Below are 13,707 nucleotides of genomic sequence, written 5' to 3'. Positions count from 1 at the left end.
AACCTCGGCCGTTAACAGACCTCATCCCCCCAGCTCGCTACTGATGCTGTGAAGGGGACTGCGACTCGTTCCCTACAGCTCGCTACTGCAGCCGTTTGGAGCACGCGGAGGCTGCTTTTTCCTTAGTCGGCTGCGATTTTCACTCGCATTACCATTCTCAAGGCTGCAGGTGATCCTTTTCGACAGCCATTGCTTCGTCTCCTTCCTGGCTGCCATTTTCTTTTTAACTTTTTCTGCTCTTTTCAGTGGGTGCCATTTTGTTTTGTCATTTTTTCCCGCCTTTTCTGTTCAGGCTGTGCTGGCTTCCCTGCTGTGTGACATAGTTCAGAGTTATTTAGACCGTTTTTTATTTTTAACATAAAGGCAACAATAGACCGTTTTAGTTCAAACGTAAAGAGCATCACAAGGCACCTCCACAGCAAAGTCACCTCCACAGCAGCGGCTCTATACTACAGTGCATTTGGGGCTGTACATTCTCCCCCACCTGTAGGCGTGTGCTGAACTATCTCCCCACACGACTTACCTGCACAACAGCTGCACATTTGGGATTGTACATTCTCCCCCACCTGCGGGCATGTACAGAAGTCGACTTGGCTGCACAACTGCTGCACTGTGCACTTGGGACTACATTCTCCCCCACCTGTGGGCGTGTACTGAAGTCCCTCGCCATACCGCATCTCCCACCTCTGTGCGTGTGTTGGTGATAGTCCCTCGCCACACTGCACCCCCCACCTTTGTGCTTGTGTTGTTGATATATATAACACATCTCTGTGAGTGTACAATGGCGGATCAACAACAAGAGGCACATTCATCTGGGACAAAGCAACCCTGCAAGGCCTCGCATCACAAGGCTGCTAAGCAAAAACAACCCAGACTTCACTCCAAGGTTGTGGTTAAAACCAAACACTTATCTAGCCACAGTGCCACCAAGCGAGCACGTTACATTTCCATTCTGCCTTCTGATGCTGCTGGCCAAGAAAGTTTAACAGCCCTCTTTTATTTGCCAGCTGGATCGTCTGAGGATGACTTTGAGGGTTTTCCTACCCAGCCTGTGGACTGTCCCTCTCAACCCATTTTATCAACTACAACTCATACGTCTCCCCAGTCTACTGAGCCCCCTGCAGCTGTGCCTCAACAAGGGCAACCACCTGCTTCTTTACTGGGACTGCAGTTGTCTCCTGAATTCCTTTTGCAGTTGAAGGATATATTGAGCTGCTTATCACAAGAGCAGTCGAGAGCCCAAACAGCTCCATTACTTCAGCACAGTGATCAACGACTTTCCTGTGCTCCTGCTCATTGCGGCTGTAGTGATGTGTTCCCTCCTTCCTCACCTAACCCATTCGATGTCGTCAGAGGCAGGATTGGAGATGAGAATCACAGTTTGGAGGATCCAGCGTATTCTCTTCAAGCTGAGGGAGATGAGTGGAGCGATGATGCAGAACTCGAGGAGGACACATCCTGTCGCCTGTTTGATACCATTGACTATCTTCCCCTCGCTCGCAGAGTTCTGGGCACGTTAGGCCTTCAGACACCACAACCTGAATCTACCACTCCTCTGGTGAAGGGGGCCAAGGTCCTCAAATCTCCCAGATCAATGGATCACTACCTTCCTGTGCCAGACCCCACTGACAAACTGGCCAAAGAAGAATTGGATTACCCACTGCAGGCATGCTGCTTTTCTATTATGGCTAAAAGACTCTATGCATTGGCCTCGGACTTCATGAATTGCCTGAATGTCCCGGGAATAGACGAGCCGGTCTCTAGTTTGATTTTGAGGTCCCTCCTGCTGAAACAGGGAGACTCACAACTAAAGGACCCTTTTGAACGCTGCATGGACTATGCTCTGCGTAAAAATCACGAAGCTACCGCCTTCACTATTCAGGCATCCTCTGCGGCTTTCATCTTTTCAAGAGGGTCTATGATGTGGCTGGATGAGCTCTTGGATGATCCTAATCTGGATCCACTAAAGCTCAGAAAGGGCCTGATAAAGTTGCATAAGTCTGCAGCATTCGTGGCTGATGCCACCTTAGATGCCACTCAGCTGGGAGCGCGAGCCCTAGCAGCATAGGTGGTCACTCGGCGTATGCTTTGGCTCAGGCACTGGGATGCTGATTCTACGGCCAAAGGCAACTTGTCGAGGGTACCTTTCTCTGGATCATTACTTTTCGGAGAGGAAGCCCTCAAAGCGGTCTTGCTAGACCCCAAAGATAGCCGAAGACCTGTATTGGCCAAATCCAAGAGGGAGGAGCGTAGGCTGTTCAGACGTTTCACCCCATACCGCTCCTTTCAGCCCTTTCATGGAGCGTGGCCTGTGGGACGGGGCCGCGATTATCGATCTTCTGATCTCCATTCCTCCAGAGGAGCCTGGAACAAACAACACTTTCAAGGCACAGTCCAGAACCGGGGAAGTCAAGGAGTCCCCACTTCCTCATATGGCAGGGGAGCTCTGCGGTTCTTGCGTGAAACAACACGTTACGTTGGATGTAAGATGGTAAAGAATCATCACAGAGGCTTGAGAAAGTTTAAGAGTCTTTTTCCTTAGACATTAAGGCCAAAGGCTTTTAAAGTAGATACATGTAGAGTTTCCCCCCCTTCAAGATAGAACTAGGTAGCACTGCTTGCTTCAAAGACACACACAGAAGAAGGAAGAACTAACAGCAGGCTGTCACAACTTTCCCAGCTGTTATCTCCCGTTACCATGACAACCTGTCTGGCCTTGGATGTCTGGTCTCTCAGGCCCGGCATAGCTGATAACACAGCTCCTTTCCCATACATCTTGAAACATTTCAGACTTGATGAAAAAATCACATTGGTAGTACGGCCTAGTAAGCCAACATGTTCCCCTTTCATCATGTCTGTAAATCCATTACAACAATAACAATAACAGTAATACATTTCTACAATACAAAGTAATGCATTTCAATACATTGCATCATACATTTCCAGTTCAGTACATTTCAGGACATTTTAAAAACTTTATCAATCAAATTTTGGTTGCACGCAAGTTAGATACAGTGTCTCAGGGTCCATCTCAACCTCTTTGTGCATCCCTGGACTGGTTATTAATCCCACCGTAAATCTTTCTGGCGGTTTTCCAATGTTAGATCTCTCAGAACGTCTCAAAGGCACTAGAGCTTCTGCTCTCTCAGCCCCCCCATTTGAGCTGGTGCTTGGTACAGCCTGCGCAGGACATTCCATTTCCTCAGCCTTGCGTTTCTTTGATCTCCGTTTCCCACAAATTAGTTCATTTAATGCATCCCTAAGTGGAATTTGTGTGCCTTCCATTTTTATGTCAAGGTTTGGTTTAAATGTTTGTGCTTGTGTTTGTGCTTGTGTATCAGCGGACCCTGTAAGAATGACTGTTTGCCTTTGATCCCAAAGCTTTTCTGCAACTTTAATGCTTCTGCTCAGAATTAATTGCTGTGTTTCTGGTATCCAAACTCTGAAATATGCATTCTGAAACCCCAGAACAAATCCCTGTTGTGCTCTGGGTGCAAGTTTGCCCCTTCTTTTTCCCTGTGGAATGTGGACCCAGCATCTAGCTCCAAATTTCTGAATGTGTTGCACTTTCGGCTTTCTCCCAGTGAGTTTCTCATAAGGTGACATTCCAGGTGCACTGTGTAACACCCTGTTGTGAATGTAATTCGCATACATGATTGCCTCTCCCCAGAAAGAATTCCCTAAACTGGAATCCATTAACATGGCTCTCATTGCTTCCTGAAGCACCCTGTTTTTTCTCTCAGCAGTCCCGTTAGAAAACGGGCTAAACGGAGCTGTGAAATTCTGGTTTATTCCCTTACTCTCAAGGAAGTCACTCAATGCTTTGCTCGTGAATTCCCCTCCCTGGTCTGAGCGTATAGCCCCCACCAAGGTGCCATGTTGAGTTTCGATTCTCTTAATGAACAGTTTCAGCTTCTGCTCAGCTTCACTTTTATGCTTGAGCAAATAAAGATGAGTGTATCTCGAACAATCATCTACTATGACCAGAAAAAACTTAGCACCTCCTCGTGAAGTGTTTATTGGCCCTGATAAATCAACATGAATGAGTTCATAGGGAGCTGATGTGATCCTTTCAGCCTCCCGGTTTATGGGTGCAATTGTCATTTTCGCTTTATGGCACGCATCACAATCCATCATTAACTGCCCACAGTCTTTCAAACGCATGTTTTCACTATGCATCGGGGTTTTCTTTATCGTTTTTCTTTTTCTTTATAAGTTTGCATGCCCCAGCCTCTGATGCCATTCATGGACGCAGCCTTGATGTGTCTGTGCCTCAGCGTTTAACACAGCACACCCTGCTTGACTGCTTTTTATTACAAACTGGGAATCATTCAGGCTTCCCTGCAAGCACACTTGATCTTCCCTCATTACATAACATTTGTCTCTGTCAAACAACACCGAAAACCCACACCTGGTCAGTTTTCTCACAGACAACATGTTATGAGACAGTTCTGGTACAAACAAACAATCTGACAGTATTCCAAGCTTATCAAATCTCACCAGTCCTTGAGCCTCCACATTTTTCTGCGATCCATCCGCTAGTTGAACAAAGTCCTGCTCATCTGTAGATGTGTGAAACAAACGCCTGTCTTTGATTAATATATGGCTCGCACCACTGTCAAGAATCCAGTCAACAGGTCCTAAATCTTGAGACTTCTGTTTACAAACAAAGTTCACACTGCCGCTATGCGTCTTCCAGCCTCTGTCCCTGGAGTTTCGCCTGACTGCACAGTCTCTCTGGAGATGCCCACGAGCTCCGCAGATATAACAAGCCTTTAGCCGCTGCTGCTCCTGCTTGTAATCCTGCTTGCTTCCGACTGCCTCCTTCGGCACGGCACTTTTCTTCGCCTCTTGTCTCCGCTGCCATTCCTGGCTCAGCTTTTCCTCAATAAACGCGACATTGAGCCCCCCATCGGGCATGGCTTCAATTCCCATAACAAAATCATTCCAACTCCCATCGAGTGAAGCCAGGATCAAATAGGTCTTCTGAAGCTCACTGTGTTCGACGCCTCGGTCCGTCAGCTCTGCAAACAAGCGTCTGAATTCCGTGAGATGCTCACTCATTTCGCACTCACCCGTGAAGCGCATCTGGTACAGCTTCCGTGCCAAACACAATCTAGATCCCGCGGTCTGTTGCACATGAAGGGCCTCCAACATGTCCCACATCTGTTTGGCATTTGTAACATCTCTCACGTGTAGCAGTTGAAAGTCTGATAGAGCCAGAGTAATAAAAGCCTGCACTCTCTCATCATTCCGTACCCAGGCCGCTGTAAGGGGTGCAGGGGGTGTACCTTCAATAGCTTCCCATACATCCTCTTTTATTAGGAAAGCACGCATCCTTGGCTTCCAACTGCCATAATTCTTTTCCGTAAGTCGTTCCATCAGCAAGCCTCCAGACATGTTTACAGCAGCCATCTCTGCTCACCTCTGTCTGGCACAATCAATCATGCTGCCCTCTGGATCTCCGTCTGCCGTTCAGACCAGCCACTTACTCCGGTGTAATGTGCTGTGGATCTGGGCCCATAACCCTGTTGATGGTTGGCGGTTCTTGCGTGAAACAACACATTACGTTGGATGTAAGATGGTAAAGAATCATCACAGAGGCTTGAGAAAGTTTAAGAGTCTTTTTACTTAGACATTAAGGCCAAAGGCTTTTAAAGTAGATACATGTAGAGTTTCCCCCCTTCAAGATAGAACTAGGTAGCACTGCTTGCTTCAAAGACACACACAGAAGAAGGAAGAACTAACAGCAGGCTGTCACAACTTTCCCAGCTGTTATCTCCCGTTACCATGACAACCTGTCTGGCCTTGGATGTCTGCTCTCTCAGGCCAGGCATAGCTGATAACACAGCTCCTTTCCCATACATCTTGAAACATTTCAGACTTGATGAAAAAAAAGACATTGGTAGTATGGCCTAGTAAGCCAACAAGCTCATCAGCGCAGACAATACTGACACCTTCTCGGTTGGGGGCAGATTGCTACTGTTTGCAAGTCACTGGTCGCATCTGACACAGGTTGCTTGGGTCAGAGATCTCTTCTCTCAGGAGTCCCTGGCGTCAATTATAGAGGCTGTACACGAAGGGGACTTTCTGGCTTCCTTAGACCTGAAAGAGGCTTACCTCCATGTGCCTATCTGCCCTGCTCACAGATGTTTCCTGCGATTTGCCTTCGGCCCCCATCACTTTCAACATTGGGCAATGCCTTTCAGATTCGGCCCTGAGAGTCTATACCAAAGTGCTGCTCACCCTGGTGGCATTCCTCCGCCTCCAGGACGTTCATATTTACCCTTATTTGGACAATCTGCTGATTTGGGCAGGTTCCAGGGACCTGGCCTGCTCTCATGTTCACTGTGGTCTCACAGTTCTGCGCACCGACGGTTGGCTTGTCAACCTCAACAAAAGTCAACTTCAGCCAACTCAGCGACTGCAACATCTGGGAGCGATATTAGATACCACTCAGGCCATGGCTTTTTTTATCACCAGATCGAATTACGGCCATCAGAGAGATGGCTTTGGACCTGGCATGTCGTTCAGGCACGGACGCAATGCTTCTGGCAAGAGCTCTGGGGATGTTTGTCTCGACCATCCACATCGTACCATGGACTCAGCACCACACTCGACCCCTAACAGTGGGCCTTATTCCTTTCCAACAGGACATTGCCACGTCCAACCACCAGACAATCCACCTGGATCCGTTACTGCGTGCTTCCTTCCATTGGTGGGAGATAGTCGAAAACCTCAGAAAGGGAACTCCGTTCCGAGAACCAGACAGGACTGTAATAACAACAGATGCCAGCCTGTCCGGATGGGGCCCCCACTGCAATTTCCAATTTGTTCAGGGGGTCTGGTCCAGCACAGAAGCGAGTCAGAACATCAACTGACTGGAACTGAGAGCTGTCCATCTGGCCCTTCAGCATTTTTAACCTATATTCCTTCTGGGCCATGTACTGATTCGGACAGACAATACCTGTGTGAAATCACATCTGAACAGGCAAGGGGGAGCCAGATCACAGTTCCTCCAGATGGAAGCGTCTCAACTCTTCGACTGGGCCGAAACACATCTAATTTCACTGAGGGCAGAACATCTCTGCCGTGTTTTGAATGTTACGGCCTACTGGCTCAGCAGACAACAGGTGATCCCGGGAGAATGGAAGCTCCACCCTATGGTGTTCGATCTTCTCCAACAGCGGTTTGGCACCCTCTTGGTAGACCTGTTTGCAGCCAGTCACAATTGCCAGCTACCTGACTACTTCTCCAGGTATCTGGATGCCAATGCAGAATCCGTAGATGTCCTGTTGACACCGTGGCCAGAAGGCCTCCTATATGCCTTTCCCCCGATACTGCTACTGGGCAGAATCCTGAGGAAGCATGACGCGAAAGGGCCCGTCTGGTCCTGATAGCCCCGTATTGGCCTCGCCAGCCGTGGTTCTCAGATCTGCTCTCCCTGTCTCTTGGAGGACTCTTGGAGGTTGCCACTCAGGCCAGATCTCCTCTCTCAGTGTCCGATATGGCATCCGGATCCCGAATGGCTCAGACTGATAGCATGGCATTTGAACGGGGACACTTGATTTGTTCAGGACTTTCTCAGGAGGTTGTGAATACAATCCTCGCGTCTAGAAAGCAGTCAACCTCTCGTATCTACCAGAGCACTTGGTTTGCCTTCTCTAACTGGTGTGACTCTCAGAACGTCCAACCATCTCAGGCTAATGTTCAACAGGTGCTGCAATTTCTACATAGAGGTCTGAAGATGGGACTTAAACCTAATACCTTGTGTCACCATGCCGCCACCATATCCTCTATTCTCTCGGTCACATCTCCTAGTGTTCCTATGGGCTCACACCCACTCATCAAACATTTTTTGAAGGGAGCTACCCTACTATCGCCGGTAGCTTGTTATCATTTTCCTTTGTGGAGTTTATCAAAGGTCCTGCAAGCCCTGCAGCGTCCTCCTTTTGAGCCCCTTTGTTCTGTGCCATTACGACTTTTATCCTTCAAGGTCCTCTTCCTGGTGGCGGTCACCTCGGCGAGAAGAGTGTCAGAGTTGGGGGCACTGTCCTCGGCCCAACATCTCTGTATTTTCCATAAGGACTCAGTGGTATTGCGTCTAGATCCCTCCTTCCGTCCCAAGGTCGATTCGGCATTCCACTGTAACCAGGACATTGTTCTTCCCTCGTTCTGTCCTAATCCCGTCCATCAACTGGAGAAGGCCTGGCACTCGCTAGATGTCCGGAGGGTCCTCAAGACCTACCTGTCTTGAACCCAGGACATACGATCAATGGATTCACTGTTTGTATCCTTTCACCCTCATACTCTGGGGAAAAGGGTGGCCAGTTCTACGTTATCTTGTTGGTTGCGTGCCTGCATTGCATTGGCCTATGAGTTGCTTCAGCTGCCAGTGCCTTGTAGGATAACTGCGCACTCAACTAGGTCAGCAGCTACTACGGCTGCTTTCGCAACCAACGCACCTCTTGCGGAGATTTGCAGAGTGGCTGTGTGGTCTACTCCAGATTCCTTTATAAGGGATTACAAGATAGACCGTTACGCTTCTGCCGATGCCTCCTTTGGGAGGTGTGTTTTACAACAGGTTCTTTATGACAAGTAATCAAGGGGCGGTCCCTCCCTATTTGGGGCTGCTTTGGTACATCCCACATGATGGCAGACTACCTGAGGAAAATGGACCATTGGTCTCACCTAAAGGGTGATTTTCTCAAGTAGACTGCCATCATGGCCCTCCCTGTTGGAGGCTATCTGGGTATTTTGTACTTTTCAAATTCTCACTCTTCAGAGTTATACTATTTAAACTATTTAGTCAAGTCAAGACCCTTTTGGAACTGTTAAAGTGTATGTAGTCTCTGTGTTATTATTTGGGACAATGTTTTCCTTGCTGGTAGGCCCGTTGGCCTTTTTTGTCTTCTCAGATATATCTCACTTCAATCCATTCTGCCTTCGGACGCTAGATGGCTCTATATCCCACATGATGGCAATCTACTTGAGAAAATCACCCTTCAGGTGGACCAATGGTCCATTTAACTCCAGATCAGTACAGCTTAAGACCACACTCATCCATGATTTGATCATGGATGAGGGTGCTGATTTGGTGTGCATTACCAGCTTTGCCCACTTGGATACTCAGTGCAACACCAGCACAGGGCTGCAGTGACGGACAGGGAGGGGTTGCTGTAGTCCACAGAATTTCCATCTCTGTCACCAGGAAAACACTCTGTCTTAGAGCAGGCCGTGAGGGCCTGAATCTGGTATTGGGCCAAAGAGACAGTAAACTAGGGTTGCTGCTAGTGTACCATCCACCCTGCTGCCCGGCAGCTTCTCTGACCGAGCTGGTGGAGGCTGTTTCAGCTGTGGTATGGGAGGAGCCCACAATGATAGTGCTGGGTGATTTCAGTGTCCATGATGAGGCTGCCTTTAGTGTTCTGGCTCAGGACTTCGTGGCCTCCATGACGACCATGGGGCTGTCTCAAGTTGTCATGTGTCTGACACATTTGGTTTTCGCTTCAGATGGAGGAAGAGATGATCTGGAGATAGGAGGGGTAGACGTCATCCAATTGTCATGATCAGATCACTTCCTGGTGAAGTTTAGGCTCCATTCCTCCCCTATAGGAGAAGTGGACAGATGCAGATGGTCCACCCTTGGGAACTAATGGAATCCACTGGATTTCTGAATGCCCTGGGGGAGTTCCCAGTAGTTATCCGCAATGCCAGAGAGGGTGCTCAGGGGCAACAGTGTTAAAAGTGTGACACATCTCATTGTTCCACAGCATGAACGGGCTTCAGCAGAGTCTCTGTTGAAGCCCTTTCATGCTGTGGAACAACGAGATGTGTCACACTCTTAACACTGTTGCCCCTGAGCATTCTCTCCGGCATTGCAGAGCCTAATTTGCACCTTGGTACACCAGGGCAACTGGTGAACTAAGGGCAATGAAACAGGCTGGATGATGGCTAGAGAGCAAGTGGCAAAAGACGTGCTGTGAGGCTGATCTGGCATGAATAAAACATAACTGTGCCTACTGTGTGGTGGCAAAGAAGGCCTGCTTCTCTGCCTCCATCTCATTCTCAAGTAACCGTCCAGTGGAGCTTTTTCATATTGTCAGGGATCTGTTGACATCAACTCCAGGAAATTGAGTTTTAGACCCTTTGGAGACCCACTGTGAATTGTTTGCAAGGCACTTTGAGGGTAAAGCTGCTCGCCTCCGTAACAGTCTTGATGCCTCATTCACATGTACTGTAGTTCCCAGTGAAGTGTACAGTGCAATGTATGCTGCAACTTCTTGGGATCAGTTTCAGTTAATGTAGCCTAATGATGTGGACAAGGTGCTTGCAACAATACGCCAGCAACATGTCCTCTCAACCCTTGCCCTTCTTGGATTATTAAAGCTTGCCGAGGAGGGTATGACTGAGTGGATCCAGGGTGTGGTCAACATGACATGGTGGGAAGGAGTGGCCCCAGCCATGCTGAAAGGGGTGGTGATCCAACCACTCCTGAAAAAGCCCACCCTAGATGCATTGGTTTGTGACAACTACTGCCTGGTTTCAAATACCCCCTTTTTAGGGATGCTGATCGAGAGGGTTGTAGCACAGCAATTGCAAATACTCTAGGATGAAACAGATTATCTTGACCCATTCCAGTATGGGTTCAGGCCTGGTTATAGGATTGACTTGACCTTGGTCACCCTGTTGGATGACCTTTATAAGGAGAAGGACAGGGGGATGTGATCCTGCTATTCTTACTTGATGTCTTGGCGGCTTTTGATACTATTGATCATGGTGTCCTTCTGAGCCGACTTGGTCGTTTTCAGAGAACACCATTGGGTGATTGTCTTTTCGTACCCTGGCAGTTGTGCTGTGAGTTGCTGCAGGGTACCATCTTGTCCTCGATGCTGTTTAACATCTATATGAAGCCCTTGGGAGTGGTCATCAGGAGATTTGGGGTGAGGTGTCAGCAGTACGCTGATGATACCCACCTCTATTTCTCCATAACATCTGAATTGGGAGAGGCCGTGCAAGCCCTGGACTGGGGCCTGGAGTTGGTGGTGGGCTGGATGAGGGCCAATAAACAAACAATCCTAGCAAGAAGGAGGCACTGTGGGTTGATGGTTCTCGAGGTTGGATAATTGGTCAGTTGCCTGCTTTGGATGGGGTCGTATTCCCTCTGAAAGAGCAGATTCATAGTCTGGGGGTGCTTCTAGATTCATCCTTGTTGCTAGAGGCCCAGGTGACCTGAGTGGCTAGGAGTGCCTTTTACCAGCTTCAGCTGGTAAGAAAGCTGCAGTCATTTCTGGAGCGGGATAGCCTGACCACTGTTGTCCATGCACTGGTAACCTCCAGGCTGGGTTTTGGTAATGCGCTGTATGTGGGGCTGCCCTTGAGGCTGGTCTTGAAGCTGCATCTGGTGCAAAATACGGCGGTGAGACTGCTCACTGGAGCAGGGTATCGCCAACATGTCACCCCTGTGCTGAAAAAATTGCACTGGCTGCCCATTAGCTACCCGGCCAAGTTCATGTTTCTAGTTTTGGGATACAAAGCCCGATATAGCTTGGGACCAGGACACCTGAAAGATTATCTTACCCCTTATACACCCAGTTGATCACTGCTGTGCAGGTGAGGGCCTCCTGCAGATACCATCTTATCAGGAGGTCCATTCTGCATAACATAGGAAGTGGACCTTTAGTGGCACCTACCCTTTGGAATTCCCTCCCCTTAAATATTAGACAGGAACCATCTCTGCTATCTTTTCGGTGCCTTTTGAAGACGTTTCTCTTTCGACAAACCTTTTAAGTAGAGAGCTTATCCCAGTCTGTGTCTGTGTTGGAATTGCTTTTAAATATGTTTTTAAACCTTTTTTTAGAAAAGATCTTCTGTTTTATATGTTTTTAAAGATGTTTTGTTTTAATATATTTTGAAGTCCATTTTTAAGATGGTTTTTAGTGTTTTGTTTGGCGCCCTGGACTCCTTCTGGGAGGAAGGGCGGGATATAAATTTAATAAATAAATAAATAAATAAATAAATAATAAGTACAGCAAAATATCAGGACAGCATTTTATATTCATATCAGAGAAGACTACATTGAATAACCAATACAGAAACCTGAAAGTATTCATGTCAGTAGAGCTTCCATGACTTAAGCACAGCTCTGCTTGAGCAAGTACTTTCAGGATTTCAGCCCAAGGCACTATTTTCCAGCTTCAAGCCTAACATGCTTTCCTTTCTCTTTAAAGATTGCAGAATGGCTTTCAGATGGCAAGAGGTCTGCTGTATGTCTGAAAATAGATGAAAGACACCGACCAGTGAAGCTTCGTAAAGTAGTGCTTGGTTTTTCCTCCAGTAGCAACCAAACGGAATTCAAATTTGACTTAACACTTAACTACAAAGTAGCTAGTGTTATTCAAACGTACTCTGAACAAAAGCCAACCCTTGTGGTATGTATTGTTGCTTTCCCTTGTGATTGTCATGTTCATGTGTATATTCTACCATTATTAGTACAAACAATGGATTTTCATGGTTTTTCTTATTTACAGTTCTGTGCCACAAGGAAAGGAGTACAGCAGGCTGCTTCTGTCCTAGCAAAAGATGCTAAATTTATTATGAGTTTTGAACAGAAACAAAGGTACCTTTTTATAATATAGGCTTGCTCCTAGTATCGTTCTCTCTCACTGTCTCTTGAGTTACATATGTAGCAAAATTGTGGCAGTTTGTCCACTTTATAATGGCCTGTTTATGAAATCAATAGCACTAAGGTTTGTAGCTTGTAGGCTGTTGCGGTGAATAGACAATGAAACCTGCACTGATATTTTAGTTATCACCCAAAATGACTTTGCTAAGGATATTTTTCCTTTATCATGTGTTTCATGCAGCTTTTTGGAGAATATGAGTACAAATGCTTACCATAATATGTATGCTTACCATGTGATGTTTGCTGTTGGCAGTTGCTGCTTTAATATATATAATCTGCATATGAGCAGTGGCCATATGTGTCTGTTGACATTAGGGATGGAAAGATCTGTCAATTTCGGTTCTCTCATTTTTCCAATTTTAAATTAGGTTCACTACATTTATGCTACAATTTGCAATTTTTAAAAAAATCATCATGAAAATTCTTTAGCATTTTACTGCAAATTTCTCCTAATACACATTTGTATGCAGTTTTGACTAATGCACATATTTTTCTCCTAATATCACATTTTAATATATAATTAATATAACTGCAGTATCCCGTGATATAAAGCATTTTTGTATGTTATTTTCACTGATATATTCATTTTTATGCACATTCCCCCAATATATGCATTTACCTATTGAAGTAGGTATAGTGCCAACACATAAGCTTTCTGGTGTCTATTTTGACGTGAAGCCTAATTTTCAACAAAGATTTTCCTATAAGTTTATCCCTTCTGTAAAGCTAAACCATGTATTCACTGGCACATGTAAAATGGACAGGCAGGGGGAAAGAGAAGATGTAGCTGCATGAGAAAAGAAACAGAGAAGTAAAAACAAGAGGCAAAATCATGCTCCTTCGCTTTCCTGGATCTCTAAGTTGGATTGTTCGTACTTGATGTGAGATGAACCCCATTATCATAAGTCAGTCATGTAAACAGGAGTGTCCAGGATATTGTTACTTGGACTGTAGAAAATTCTCTTTTCTTAATCAAGTCTCCCCTCTTGATACCAATTCATTACAGACTGTTATGTTTCTTT

The 13,707-nt window shown here is 46.6% G+C and overlaps 1 protein-coding gene across 12 annotated transcripts in view; it reads left to right on the top strand.

Annotated features, from left to right (window-relative positions):
- Nucleotides 1–13,707, top strand: part of HFM1 (helicase for meiosis 1) — a 164,248-nt gene that overhangs the window by 59,044 nt on the left and 91,497 nt on the right. For all 12 annotated transcript variants that reach the window (XM_061633640.1, XM_061633646.1, XM_061633648.1 and 9 more), the window contains 2 exons: nt 12,231–12,431; nt 12,531–12,619. In XM_061633640.1, coding sequence (XP_061489624.1) covers nt 12,231–12,431; nt 12,531–12,619 — 290 coding nt within the window. The remainder of the gene's footprint in view (nt 1–12,230; nt 12,432–12,530; nt 12,620–13,707) is intronic.

This window comes from Rhineura floridana, chromosome 6 (assembly GCF_030035675.1).
Source record: "Rhineura floridana isolate rRhiFlo1 chromosome 6, rRhiFlo1.hap2, whole genome shotgun sequence".
In the NCBI taxonomy this organism is placed as follows: domain Eukaryota; kingdom Metazoa; phylum Chordata; class Lepidosauria; order Squamata; family Rhineuridae; genus Rhineura; species Rhineura floridana.
The sequence above is the reverse complement of the archived record's forward strand: the minus strand, read 5'-3'. Positions and strand labels throughout refer to the sequence as shown.